At 38.1% G+C, this 15,563-nt stretch overlaps 1 protein-coding gene across 1 annotated transcript in view; it reads left to right on the forward strand.

Annotated features, from left to right (window-relative positions):
- hyi (hydroxypyruvate isomerase) overlaps positions 1-15,563 on the forward strand; it is a 54,926-nt gene that overhangs the window by 37,319 nt on the left and 2,044 nt on the right. The window contains exons 5-7 of the mRNA XM_028811493.2: positions 3,386-3,435; positions 5,213-5,282; positions 6,901-7,035. Coding sequence (XP_028667326.1) covers positions 3,386-3,435; positions 5,213-5,282; positions 6,901-7,035 — 255 coding nt within the window. The remainder of the gene's footprint in view (positions 1-3,385; positions 3,436-5,212; positions 5,283-6,900; positions 7,036-15,563) is intronic.

The following is a 15,563-nucleotide window of genomic DNA, read 5'->3' on the forward strand; positions in this document are numbered from 1 at the left end:
GGTGGTGATACGGCAAGAAAAAAGGCTGAGAACTTCTGTTCTAGAATTTGAAATGTTAAGAGGAGATCTGAAGTTGGAGAAGCTGCTTGACTAAACGGAACAAATTAACTGAACATGTGAGGAAAGGGCAGAGTGAAATAAGACATGAGAAGATAGCTGTGTATGAATTTGATGCCAGCTGTTATGTATCATTCATGGCCCAAAAGTTATAATATGTGTGATTTCAAGTCTGGAGACAGAGAATTATGGGACGAATTTACAGAATCCTAAATGTGATGAGAGGCAGTGTGGCTTATTAAAGCTGAGCTCTTGATACCACATGAAGCCACTCAGTTTTGTTTGTGTTCAAATGTAGGATGCTAACAGATGTCATTGCTCTGACAGTAAGTGGCCTGTGTGATGTTTTCTTCATTATATGGGTAGAACAATGAGCCAATTGCAAATCAAACATCCTACTGAAAACACAGATATTCACTAAATAGGAACAAGCACAGAACCTTAATAGACTCCACAGCAGAGAGGCTGCAGAACACAGAGTTTGCCACCTAAGGCAAGTGATAACATCAACCAGAGAGACAGGATCTCCTCTCATCAATTGTACTGGCAGGGAGATGGGCATGAGGAAGTCAGCAGGAAGGAGGTCATCCCCAATGTGAACAACAGCTGCTCGTATAAAACAGAAATGGTGCATTGTATAGTTATAAGGTGGGGCAGTCACAAGTATGCCACTGTTTTAAAAGGGTCAGTCTTTCAACATTGGGATTAATAGGAACAGAATTAATGGATAATATGTGTGTGTGTTTTTGAGATGAGTAAACGTCCAAAGATCAAGTTGATGGTCTGTAAAGAGATAAGAATCAAAAAACACTTGGAGAATAGTGAGAAGGCAGCAAGAGATGAATGAAAGTATTTTAGGATGGAGGATACTGAGGAGAGTGGTAGTGGAAAGGCAGGAGTGAAGAACTTTGATCATAGATACCCTGAAGTGTGGCATCATTATTGCAATCAAAATGAGGATGACAGGTCTGTGTTTTTTTTTATTTTTATTTTTTTCAGGGTTAACAACAACATTTATTTATATAGCACATTTTCATACAAATAATGTAGCTCAAAATGCTTTACATTATGTAGAAAAGAGAAATAAAAGACATTCTAATTCTTACTTTAAGACAACACTAATTAACATAGAATAAGAGTAAGGTCCGATGGCCAGGGAGGACAGAAAAAAAAAAAAAAAAAAAAAAAAAAAAAAAAACTCCAGACGGCTGGAGAGAAAAAATAAAATCTGTAGGGGTTCCAGGCCATGAGACCACCCAGTCCCTTCTGGGCATTCTACCTAACATAAATGAAACAGTCCACTTTGTATTTAGGGATCTCATGGAAGGACTTGATGATGAGGGTTAAGGAACAAATCTATGCTGATCATCTAAAAATATTGCAGAACACACTTGCATGTTGTATCAGAAAGTAAAGAGCAGATTTCTTTATAAATAACAAGCATTTAGGTTCTCCAGTTCAATTTGTGTATCCATTAGGGAGGTTGGCCCCTGTAGTATTCCGTCTCTTTAACTAATGGTAGCATTAAATATGTATCAGAGTGTCCCTACCCCCTCAGCAGATAAATGGGATAAAATGCTATGAAAGTGTATCTCGTTTTAATGTTGGTGGTAAATAAGTACAGTTGAAGAAACTCATTGAGAAACAGAAGAAATCTGTGGTCTCTTTCGCCAATTCACAAAGAAAGCATGTAGTGGAATGTTTATATTGGTAAAGTGGCTGTTTTCAATCTTGTCTGTTGAGACAGGTTTTTCTAGGGTGTGCCTACTGTTTTATAAATCTTAAAGTCCCTTTTCTCAGGGAAATCATTGAAATTTGGTGAATACATTTGTTCAGAAAGATTAATATTAATCAGGACAAGTTTACATAGATTCTCTCCTTTGGTAAAAGCATCCCACTTCTTTTCCCATGAAAATTATTATAAACTCAGGCCATTTTCTAGAAACATCCAATTCTCAGCCTCATTTTAGCTTGTTAAATGCATTCATTTCCAGATGTTTCTACCCTTGGCAATCCTAAAGCATTTGCGTAGGTCCAGCTTTTGATTATTTAGGCCTTATTCTATGAATAACAGTACGATTTATGAATAAATGGCAATTATGCTCACATACACCGATAAGCCACAAAATTAAAACCACTGAATTGATTATCTTGGTACAACGGCACCTGCACAGGGGTGGGATAAATTAGACAGAAAGTGAACAGTCAGTTCTCGAAGGTGATGTGTTAAAACAGGAAAAATTGGCAAACATAAGTATCTGAGGAACTTTGACAAGGGCCAAATTGTGATGGCTAGACTACTGGGTCAGATAATCTCTAAAACGGCAGGTTTTATGAGGTGTTCCCAGTATACAGTGGTTAGAACCTACCAAAAGTGGCCCAAGGAAGGATAACCTCCCAAAGCTCACTGATGTATGTGGAAAGCAAGATGGCACTGGCCTCTTTCAGCATGTGACCTACCACACTGCAAAAGGTTCATGGCATGGTTTGGGGAGCAAGACAAAGAGTCTGAGGTGTTGACTTGGCCTCCAAATTCCTCAGATCTCAATCCAATCATGCCTCTGTGGGATGTGCTGGAAAAGCAAGTCTGATATGTGGAGCTCCCAACATATAACTTTCATGACTTAAAGAGATATGCTGCTAATGTTTTGGTGCCAGATACCACAGGAAAACCTCAGAGATCTTGCGGAGTCCATGCCTCGATGGGTCAAGAGCCATTTTGGCAGCACAAGGTGGTCCTACACAACACCAGGCAGGTTGTTTTAATGTTGTGGTGTAAATTATTAAGTACAGTAGTCTACAGTCACAAACCTTAAGCAATGTAGTTCATTTTTGTGTCAGGGCAGGAGCAGCTTGACGTGAGAGCAACCAGACATGTGATGTGCTTTGGGAAAGAACTGAACAAGTGGACAACAACCTTTGTAGACAGTCAGGAGGAAGGAGTGGAGAGGAGCATAGGTGGGTGGACAATTGAAAGATGGGAAGCTGAGTGTCATGGTGGGGCAAAAGATACTGTAAGAATTAAGGAAGGGAAAAGGCAGCAGAGAACAATGAGGGCTTGGCTAGAAATTATGAGAAAAGAGTTGTCATTGGGGACAATTCCATGAGAAGTTAGAAAGAAGAGCAGTAGATGGAAATAAGAAAGCAGGAAATAAGTTTAATCTTGTTAGTTTCAAATCCTGACCACCTCTAATGGCTGAATTAGTAAACTGCAGTTAATTACATTTTTTCAGTATTATAGTGCAATCAATTCAGATTTTTATATAATTGTTACTTTTTAAAAACATATTACTGGATATATACATAAGTATTGTCTCTTTTATTATAGCGGCTGAAATATTGCAGAAAGTTGGGCACTCAAATTTAAAGCTGCAAATGGTGAGTTTTCTAATTATTTCTATATTTTGAGATCAATTTTATTATTCTATATTTTTGAGTTACTTAAATGTTTCAGAGGCAAAGCATTTTTACAAACCAAGTGACAGCAGTGGTATTTTATTACAGTTTTCATCTTTGAAAATTACATTTTTGTGGTTTATGCCAACTTTAGTTAATTATTTCACTTATTCCAACTTGCATTCAGTTATACTTTTTTTTTGTTGAACGTCCTGTTTGTACATCCAGTTCAGAAATGCCTTGTTGTCCACACCAACATAACCTTCTCATACCTAAGTAATCCAGTTCTGAGTTGTGGGGCACTGGAGCCCATCCTGGCAGCACTCGATCCAGGCCAGGAGCCAAACCTGGAAAGTCCATTACAAGGCACTCTACTAAGGAGACCACCACTCTCTCATGCTGACCAATTCAAATATACCATTTAAAGTAACACAAGTATCAGTAGTGTTTTGCATAATGTTCAGTAAAACATATTTTATAATTTAGCATATACAGTGTACTACTAAATTTCAAGAACATCTGATTTTATAGTTTAAGTAAAAATAACAAGTTCACCGGTCCTACCAACAAGCCTAGTTTGTAAGATGAACTGTTATAAAATACCATTCTGAAACCTCCTTAATTCAATTCTGGGTCACTGGCTGCTGGAGATTATCAGTTCTCCCTCATGCTAAAACCTACAGAGCCTCAAATTATCTAATGCCCATAGTTTTAGAATGTGGGAGGAACACCTACACAGACATGGGAGTAAAACATACAAACTTCACACAGACAGCAGGACTCCATGAGGCACCAGCATCTCCTGTGTATCTTTTGTGTTGGTGTGCCACCCCTAGCAATAAAAAGGTACTTCTCATTGTAATATTACAATATAGAAAGTTTAAATATTGTTTTTTTTTTGTAATCCCTAAGATTATTCTGCTGTACATTTAGTGTTGTAAAGTCATGGGTGTCCAATGGATGACTGCAAATTGAATACCAGTGTTATGTATCTTGGTATACAAAGTAACACTTAGAAACATTACAGTATGAACCTGTCCATGGGTGCATGATGAGGGTGCAGTCCATACTGATTATGTTACATGCAGTAAAAGCCCACATAGCTGGTCAATATTATGTTGATTTGTTTGCTATTTGTGACAGTCAATCATCGAAAAAAGAAATGAAAATGTGGGGACCATGATTGTTCATGAAAGTGCCCCTGCTTATGCCACATGGGTTGCAAAGAGATACCACTCTGATGTTTACATTAATATGTCAGACTCAAAACCTTTTACATCGCTCAGCACAGAGTGCCTTTTTATTAGGGAGCTTTGGACAGCTGTCAGATTTTGAGCTCTTATTGCACTTTGTAAAATTTGTTCTGAAACGCACTGTGTCATCTGGTTATGATACCAATAGAAAGGGACTAAATAAGGTACTGCTACTTTTTTTTATAGTTCCATGTTGCAACATATTTAGCAATTGTCAAGCATCTATGTTCAGGAAGGTTCAAATGTTGCTGGTTGCATTTATTTGTACAGTTTACATGATGTGCTCTTCTCTGTGAGGCGTTTTCTATGGGGACGTTTGGTTTTCTCCCCAACCCAAAGATGTGCAGGGTAGCTTGACTGGCAACTCTAAATAGGCAGACGTAGGAATGTGTGCACGTGTGTCAGTCAGTGTGGATGGATAATAATTTCAGTACTGCTGTATAATAAGTTGAACTCCAAGTATTGTTTGTTAATTACATTTAACAAGTTAATTCTCTTTCTTGCAGGACCTCTTTCACTGGCAGATTATGGATGGAAATCTTACTCAAAATATTAAAACTTATTTTCCACTTATAGGCAAGTATTACAACACATGCTGAGTTACCATCATTTACTGTATATACAGTATTGAATTAAAAATGCTAAACATGAAATAGTAAAATACAAATACAAACTGGTGGAAGGACAGTATTGTAAGACACCAAGGCTTTTTATTGATTAACAAAATGAAAAGTGTTGATATTCAATTTACAAGTTTTTATTTCAATAATCACATTTTTTAATAATTATGTGAATAAGAGTACTGTATATAGCTGAAACACTTAAGTGTCACTCACTTTTCTCTAGTCTCTAGTAATTATACCTGGTGACAGCAGCCCAGAGTGTTTCTAGCTCGCCCATCCACACATGGAGGAGTGACTGGTAGCCTTTGGTCTAAAGTGGGGCTCAGTTCTGTGCAATGAAACACAAATTCAAGCAGCCATTAGTAAACTTAAGACAGTTGCTGGCAGTGGTGTCATTCATTTGTGAGGTGCACTGCAGGCATTAACGCACACTCTTCAATTTGAACATAAATTGCAACTTTATCAGCACATTTCTAATATTTTCATGTATCTATAAATTGTTTGCCTTTGTTAAAATTGCCTTCATTACATCTTTAAAAATCTGTAAAACTAACTGACTTCAATTTAAAGAATTAAGTTCTCACAAAGTAAGCACACAAGATGCTGACTTAAATGAACATTTTATACGGTTTTTCTTCACATAAAATATAACTGTATGTGTTGTTCCTAACACGGTCTCTTTTAGCATATTTTACACAATGAGTGGTCTCAAATCTTTAGACAAAATAAAATACTAAAGAAAAGGATTCTGAGTGAACAGACATGTTTTTAAATCATTGCTTTCTTTATTACATGAGCAATGTTATCCAACTCCCCTATCACCTGCATGAAAAAGTAATTCCATCCTCATAGTGTCACTACTTGGTTTCAATATGCACAAACGCTTCTTCTAATTTGATATCAGTCAGACACATCGCTGTTTGGGAATTTTACTGTCCTCTCTTATTTGAACAACTGTTTTAGTCCAGAGTCATTGTTAGTTTTACAAGCATGAACTACTCATTTCTGATGCAATTCATGTTTATATTTAATGTTTTTGGGGCTATTTTGAGGCTTTAAAGTTGTATTATAAATCTATTCTGGGCATTTCTGACTGAGATAATCTGTTTCTGACATTTGTTTTTCATTTGGAGACCTTATTTAAAACTTTATCATTTATAATGTTATTTTTGAAGTAATTTTGAGGCTTTTGTGACACAATGCTTTGGGATGGTGTGATGTCATCATTACAGCAACTACAGTATATGAAAGTCTCAACTTGCAGCTCTAGTTCATCTAAGATTTATTTATTATCTTTTGTGAAAATTTGGGATAGGACTTTTGCTCTGTACTTTGATTTTCTGTTAGCGTGTCTGAACATTTAAGCAAAGAAATTGTCGATGGCTAGAAACAGGGATGAGACTGGTGGTTAATTTAGTATGTGATGCATATACTGATTTTAATAACTATGAGATGTGCTGCAGAGTTAAGCTAGGCTAATACAACAGTGAAAAGACTAAAATTGGAATTATCTAGATTTTATGTTGCTGTATTAAGTGTATTGATTTAATGTTTTCATCTGTTGTGAACAGGGCATGTCCAAATTGCACAGGTCCCTCATCGTAATGAACCAGACTCACCAGGGGAACTTAATTTCAGTTACATATTCAGCCTGCTGGAAGGCCTGGGTTACCAAGGATTCATTGGTTGTGAATATAAACCAATAAGTAAGTAAATAATATATTTAATTTTGCAAGAAATGCTGAATTCAGTTTTACAGCTTTGATGTACAGTCATATGAAAAAGTTTGGGAACCCCTCTTAATTCTTTGGATTTTTGTTTATCATTGGCTGAGCTTTCAAAGTAGCAACATCCTTTTAATATATGACATGCCTTATGGAAACAGTAGTATTTCAGCAGTGACATTACGTTTATTGGATTAACAGAAAATATGCAATATGCATCATAACAAAATTAGACAGGTGCATAAATTTGGGCACCCCAACAGAGATATTACATCAATACTTAGTTGAGCCTCCTTTTGCAAATATAACAGCCTCTAGACACCTCCTATAGCCTTTGATGAATGTCTGGATGGAGATATTTTTGAACATTCTTCCATACAAAATCTCTCCACTTCAGTTACATTTGATGGCTGCCGAGCATGGACAACCTGCTTCAAATCATCCTATTGATTTTCAATGATATTCAAGTCAGGGGACTGTGACGGCCATTCCAGAACATTGTACTTCTCCCTCTGCGTGAATGCCTTTGTAGATTTTGAACTGTGTTTTGGGTCATTGTCTTGTTGGAATATCAACATTATCCTGAAGAACTTGTTGATATTGGCTTGAATTTATCCGACTCTCAACTTTAACAAGGGGCCCAGTCCCTGAACTAGCTACACAGCCCCACAGCATGATGGAACCTCCACCAAATCTGACAGTAGGTACCAGGTGTTTTTCTTGGAATGCGGTATTCTTCTTTCACCATGCAAAGCGCTTTTTGTTATGACCAAATAACTCAATTTTTGTCTCCTCAGTCCAAAGCACTTTGTTCCAAAATGAATCTGGCTTGTCTAAGGAGCATTTGCATACAACAAGCGACTCTGTTTGTGGCGTGAGTGCAGAAAGGGCTTCTTTCTCATCACCCTGCCATACAGATGTTCTTTGTGCAAATTGCGCTGAATTGTAGAACGATGTACAGATACACCATCTGTAGCAAGATGTTCTTGCAGGTCTTTGGAGATGATCTGTGGGTTGTCTGTAACCATTCTCACAATCCTGCACATATGCCGCTCCTGTATTTTCCTTGGCCTGCCAGACCTGGTTTAACAGCAACTGTTACTGTGGACTTCCATTTCCTGATTACATTCCTTACAGTTGAAACTGACAGTTTAAACCTCTGAGATAGCTTTTTGTAGCCTTCCCCTAAACCATGATACTGAACAATCTTTGTTTTCAGATCTTTTGAGAGTTGCTTTGAGGATCCCATGCTGTCACTCTTCAGGGGAGAGTCAAAGGAAAGCACAACTTGCAATTGACCACCTTAAATACCTTTTCTCATGATTGGACACACCTGTCTATGAAGTTCAAGGCTTAACAAGCTAATCCAACCAATTTGGTGTTTCAAGTAATCAGTATTGAGCAGTTCCATGAATTCAAATCAGCAAAATTACAAGGGTATCCGCATTTTTGCACAGCCAGTTTTTCACATTTGATTTAATTTCATACAACTAAATACTGCTTCACTAAAAATCTTTGTTCGGAAAACACGACCAGTACTCAGATATTCCTAGGAAATGAAAGACATACCACTGTTATCTTTTTTGTTGAAAGTAAATTATTATGCAGGCTGAGAGGGGTTCTCAGACTTTTTCATATGATTGTAACTTATAGAAATATTCGTATTAATACTGTTCATTTTCTAATACAGTGGACCCTTGACTTACGAACTCAATTCGTTCGCGAGGGCTGGTTATAACTCAAGTTGGTTGTAAGTCAAGGCTATTTTTCCCATAAGAAATAATGGAAATACCCATAATGCGTTCCGAACCTCCCACTGCAACACTTACTTAACCTTTTCATAATAAAAAAAGGTTGCATAATGTGCATAATTTACCAAAACACCAATAATTTTTCTAATGTACTAACCAAAAAGTTATAAAAAGTGCCTAGCCTACCAGAAACAACAATTTCATATTGTACTCACCATTTAATTTGACATCTTTGGGTTGCAGGAAGGGAGGAGGAGGAGAATGAAATGGAAGGTGGTTATTGTTTGGAAGGAGCCTCCTTATACAAATTTTTTCTTTGTAAAATTGTCGAGATGGTGGATTTCGATATGCTGTACATATTAGCGAGATTGGTCACATGAACGCCACTCTCATATTTCTGCACAATTTCCTTCTTCGTTTCGATTGTGATCGCTTTCTTTACCTTCCTTACCTTCTCTTCCTTCCTTAGCAATTATCAAAATAAATTACAGTAATCCCTCGCTATATCGAGCTTGGACTTTCATGGCTTCACTCTATCGCGGATTTTATATGTAAGCATATTTTAAATATATATCGCGGATTTTTCAGTGGTTTGTGGGTTTCAGTGGACAATGGGTCTTTTAATTTCTGGTACATGCTTCCTCAGTTGGTTTGCCCAGTTGATTTCATACAAGGGACGCTATTGGCAGAGGGCTGAGAAGCTACCCAATCAGAGCACATATTAAATAAAACTCCTCAAATATATTGTGAGCAGGGGGGCTGTTCGCACCCCTAGAGAATACGGACGCTCCTCAAAAAACGCTGAAAGACTACCTTCACATTGCTCCCTTCCTTGCTGGGCTTACTTGTTACTTTGTTGCGCGATATGCTTCCCGCACGGTGCTTTGCATACTTAAAAGCCCAAACAGCACCTATCGGCTTTTGATTGTTTGCTTTTCTCTCTCTCGCTCTGACATTCTCTGCTCCTGACGCGCACTTCTTTGAAGAGGAAGATATGTTTGCATTCTTTTAATTGTGAGACGGAACTGTCATCTCTGTCTTCTCATGGAGCACGTTTAAACTTTTGAAAAAGAGACAAATGTTTGTTTGCAGTGTTTGAATAAAGTTCTTGTCTCTCTACAACCTCCTGTGTTTCTGTGCAAATCTGTGACCCAAGCGTGACAATATAAAAATAACCATTTAAACATATGGTTTTTACTTCGCGTATTTTCACCTTTCGTGAGGGGTTCTGGAATGCAACCCCCACGATGGAGGAGGGATCACTGTATATAAATCACTGCACTGACTGAAATTATGTCCACAAAAACATGTATCTGGGCTCCGACTGACGCTTACAAACGCTCTCGGCTCTTTGTTTACAATCGCACAAGCGGATACACGTAACCGCATCGGGGTCGTAACGCAAGACGTTGGTCATAATTCAAAACAAAAATTTTGGTCGTAAACCAAGTTGTTCGTATGTCAGGCCGGTCGTATATCAAGGGTCAACTGTAATTAAAAAAAAATCTGTATATTTTAGGTTAGAGTCAAATATTTTATGAAAAAATATTTATTAAATTGATGATTATTATTATTATTGTTCTACACTTTGATCTCCTGGGGAAGCAAACTAAATAAACTTATCAGGTAAGCCAGCACCTGGACAAACTGGAAGTGGTTGTGGAAAAGAGGATGGCGGTAAAATTAGATGCCATCATGAAAAATCTCCTCCAGGATTTTGGCCACTTTTAGCCACAAGCTCATTCCTCACTGTTAAGCATTTTAACACTAGAATTACCAGAGCCTACGAAAAAACTTGTAAATCCAGCTTAAATCCTTTCTCACCTCTCCGTCAGCGTCTTTTGTCCTGTAAATGTGTCGATAAGCAGCAAGCAGCCTGGTATCCCATTCCCCTGCCTACCACCGCAGTTCAATTCGCAAAGAAGTTTCTCAGTGCTCAGTGTTATCTTCAAGTGAAGTGCTGGAGCTTTATAGGGTAAAAAAGTACATCATCATTTGGAATACGTACATTTCATGTGTGTTCCGTGTCAACCACAATCTATGTAAAAATGTTGTTAACACAGAAATGTTTTTCTTGTTTTACTAATAATTGACAAAATGTAGACATGAAATGTATAATGTGTGAAGCCTGAAATGCACATATGAAATAAACACTTTCACAAAAGGTACAAGTATAACAAAACAAGTGCACTTTTATTCAAGAATTTAACCGAAGAAAAAAGAAAGCAGCTTACGGTAGGCGGTTGATACGACAGCTTGTGTGGTGCAAATGCTAAGAACTGCTGCCTTCCAATCAAGAGGTCGTGGTTTAGATATCAGCTGCTTCCCAAATTTACCATTTTGATTAGTGAGCTGCTCTTATTGTTAATATTATACAATAAAAACATACATTTGATTTGCGTCTGTAACAGCCGCACTACTGACATCCCACCTGTCAACACACAAGGCTACTCATAATGTCATGCCAATCATTAGGCATTCACCCTATTGACTGAGTTGTTAGGCACCATAATTACAAAATTACATAATTCTTTCAATAAGCAGCCAAGAAGACTTACCTGAAGCATATCACATTAAAGAATTTCAGAAATAAAAAGCATATCACCAAAAAGTTACCTCCGGCTTGTGAATTTGCACTGTTCATAGTCATTGTTTATGTTGTCCATTCTAAGGCTGTATCTTTCCAGTTATAGAAATGGTAATGAGTAAATTAAAATACATATTTAAGCATTCATCTACAGATTGTGTGTTATATGGAAATTTTGCTTTCACCAATAACCCATCTTATGCTATAAATCTGTAAGTCATACATATCTAGTTGCAATCATTTACTGGGGCCATGAGGTGGTATCTAATATACAGTAGTGTAATATCCTTCTCGCAGTCAGGCTGAGATCTGTGAAGTGTTCCTTTACTACAAGACTAGAATATCCTACACTTACCTTCATTGTCAAAAGCATTGATGAAGAGAGCTTCAGCACACGTGGTATACAGTGGATAGTAGGCTTCTCTTCCACATTACGATTAGCTGGCATTCATATCCCAAGAAGCAGAGTAAGAGGCTTTTTTCAAAAGGGCAAGTACAGAAAAAGTGTTCAGCATTAACTTCACATCAAGGCACTTACTGTACATCAGCATGAGCTCCTGAAGAAAATGTAAGCCGATCTTCAGAAAGGTAAAGAGAGAGCCCTTAAAGGGGGGACACAGAAGCAGGCAGACACAGACACAACAATTCAAACAACAATCAAGGTTTATGAATAATAATTACAATAAATAATTTTAAAGAACTATATACATACAATAAATACAATCAAACAACATTCCAAGGTTTAGGAATAACTATACACATAAATAAACAAAAGGCAGTTATTTACAATACAATAAATAAATAAAATCAATAAATGGAATATAAAAGGCAGCATATGTTTTTACAGTGCCATGATAATAATCTGCAGATTAAGTCCAAAATTAAAAAATGAAAATTGAGGAGGAGGCCTGCCTGCCAACATACAAAGTGCCAGTCACTTATAGAGATTAACAAAATCTTATGTAGGCGTCCTCGTGCTCCTTTAATGAGCGTCCTCCAGACCACCATCATGTTTCTGCCTTCTTTTTTCCTCCAGGGTGGTGGGTGCTTCATGTGCCACAGGGAGGGGGGATTGAGGGGTTCCTCCAGACAGATCTACCGGGACAGGGAATGAAAAATCCTGGGCGGTAGTCTGCGGTAGTCTAACACAGTAGTGGGGGCAGCAGTGGTGGTCTTTGTGGAGGTTCTGGTAACAGAAGAGGAGGAGGAGGTTGCTGCTGCCCTCGCCTGGTCTCTCTGCCACACATAGAGCTGGAGCACATGCATCCTGGTCCCAGCTTTGGTGGTCTGGCACCGGAGCCACTTGATGTAACTGCTTTGGGGCACAAAAGCTGCACGGGTAACAGGTGAACAAACGGTAGCGGGGTCCCACTACCTTGCTCTGCCTTTCCCCTCAGACCCCACCCAAAAGCCCTTCACCTCTTGGCCTCCTGATCTTCTGAGTTGTAAAGGGCCTCAAATGTCAGGTGCATGAGTTTGCCAAAGCCGACAAGCCTCTTGTCCTCATCCAAGGGCCTGGCTGACCCGTGTCTCTCCCATCGATGACAGATGGCCGTCTTCACCTTGGGAAAGAGCCAGGTGTAGGCCCCTGGGGCATTTTTGTTGCTTGCCAGCAGGCTATCCAACACCTGGCCACCTTCACGTTCCCTCTGGTGGGTTTGCCAACACCATGACTGCATAGCCGAGGTCATGGGTCAACAACCATTTCAAAGTTTGACCCCGGTACTGTCCAAACTGGAGCTCGATGGTGTGTAGTCCCTGGGGTCACCACGTGCTGCCCACATGCGATTCCTGGCCTGCTCCCTGACCATCTCGGCTGACTTCACCTTGAACAGCACAGAGCCAGTCAGGTGGTATACCTTGGAGACCTGGATTGCTTTGGCAGAGGCCTTGAGGGTCAGTTCACCAGTGGTTTCATGGCGGAACTGTGGCACAGGGTTCAAGGTGGATAAATTAGATAAAGGAAGAGAAAGTTACAGTACCAGTCAAAACTTGTACAACAACTCTGTTTTACTTCAAATTTAATCAGTTGAAATGCTACGAATGACCTAAAAAAGATCAGTGGGAAACTGGCAGACATTTACATTCAAAGTTTAGGTTAGCAAAAACTAAAATTAAAGGACATTTCAGAATACAGTGGTACCTTGAGATACAAGTTTAATTCGTTCCGTGACCAAGCTCGTAAGTCAAAATGCTCGTATCTCAAATCAATTTTCCCCATTGAAATCAATTGAAATGAGATTCGTGCCAGCCCCCAAAAAACCACCCCAGTTTTTTGTTAAATGTTTTCAACATAAGAAAAATGTATTTATAATGAACAAATATTGTATACAAACAAAATAAAACCTAATACATAAAAGAGAATCTCAAGAAATAAACAGATGTTGGCCAAGCCGATTATCATATTGTAATGTTTTTTCTTTCACTTTTGCTTAACTTAATTTTCTTCTTCACTAGTTTTATTTCTTTTTTGCCACGCTTTCCTCACTTTCATTCTCAAGGCGTTTCAATAGAAACCTATCCAAGGATCTTTGTTTAGTCCTCCTAAACAAAGGGTTCCTTTTCAATAAAGTCAAGTGTTTGGCAAGTGTTATTAAATAGAGCCGCTGCACGATCAATTGCAACTTTTTCAGGGTGTTTCTTTTCTTTAAAGTTCGAAACTTTTTCCCACATTGCAAACACTTCCTTTATCTCACTTTATGAGGTAACCTCCTCCACCTCTGCCTCCTCTGTGATACCGATCTCCTGCAGAACCTCCGTAAGTTGCCGCGTCTGTAGTTCCGTCATCTCCTCCGTCGTCAGTTCCTCGGAATGTGCGGTGACAAGCTCTTTGATGGCTCGTATTTCGAATTTTGGCTCGTAACTCAAGGCAAAAAATCGACTTAGTGACGGCTTGTATCTCAAAAAACTCGTTCATTGGGGCACTCGTATCTCAAGGTATCACTGTATTACAAATCGGCCTTCAGGGAACAACTAATAGGTTACAACCTACAGATGTTCTGCAACAAGGGATGTTGGCTCCAAGGGAGAGATAAAGAGTAACTAAGCATGCAAAAACAAAAAAGGAACAAGAGAAGAACAAGATAATAAACCCGCCACCAATATTCCAAAAAGTTTTTTTTAAAATTAAACTTTGTGTTATTTAACCTATGAATACTTACATGTCAACACCACAAGTGATGTTGGCTCTATTAAAACAACACAATCAACCAGTACGTCAATTAAAGAAAGAAACCGTTGTTTTAAGAGAAAAACTGCTACTACAAAGAAAGACTCACATAGGAACACTAGTGACAGTCATGGTAAGGGATACCAGAAACCGTTAATTCTGAAAGAGTAACGGGACGCACACACACACACACACACAAAAAAGAAAAAAAAAAAAAAAAAGAGTACTAGGATTATTAACCATTATATTTAAGGACTTTAATGACATTACAACTACCTTGTTACACTGTAATTTGCTATTGCTAGCATTATTATTATTATTATTAAAAGACATAATAATTATAATCTAATTCTGTCCAGATTATTTAGTGAAATTAGTTTGCTAGAAAAAAAACACTTTCATTAATATGCACAAAAGAAAAAAATTACATTTTCATTAGATTAAACTACATCTGTTTTATTTGCTGCACACTTCACTATAATCCTTGTGTAGTAGTAGTAGTACCATAATCATATTACTTATCATAGTACTTGCCATAATATCATGTTGTAGCAGCAACTGGCCCACTTTAAAAAAAACTTGTAACCTGACATTAGGCAGGGAGGTGGGTCTTTGGAACTGAAAATGGAACATTAGCCAGTCAAACCTTACAAGAGACATACAAAAATGAAACATCGGCCAATTGCAAGGTGCATGTTTCGGCGGCGAGCCAATCACTGCACAACGCTGCCTGTCAGTCTCCTGAGAAAATGGTACAAAATTGGAACAAATTGGCACCATAGATTGGAACTCTGAGTGCAACAAATGTAAGCTGAGTTATTACCAGCATTTATAGTCCCAATTTCTCTGGGTTTTTGTATTCTGACTGCTTTATGTGCATGTAGAAAATATAATACAAAGTAATGTTTTTTTGCAATTAGATAATAAGGGAAAAAGTAAATAATTACAACTCAATATTTAAAACAAGTAAAGCTTGAAAGTATCTTGACAAATACAGTATGAA

This window comes from Erpetoichthys calabaricus, chromosome 10 (genome assembly GCF_900747795.2).
Source record: "Erpetoichthys calabaricus chromosome 10, fErpCal1.3, whole genome shotgun sequence".
Classification (NCBI taxonomy): Eukaryota; Metazoa; Chordata; class Cladistia; order Polypteriformes; family Polypteridae; genus Erpetoichthys; species Erpetoichthys calabaricus.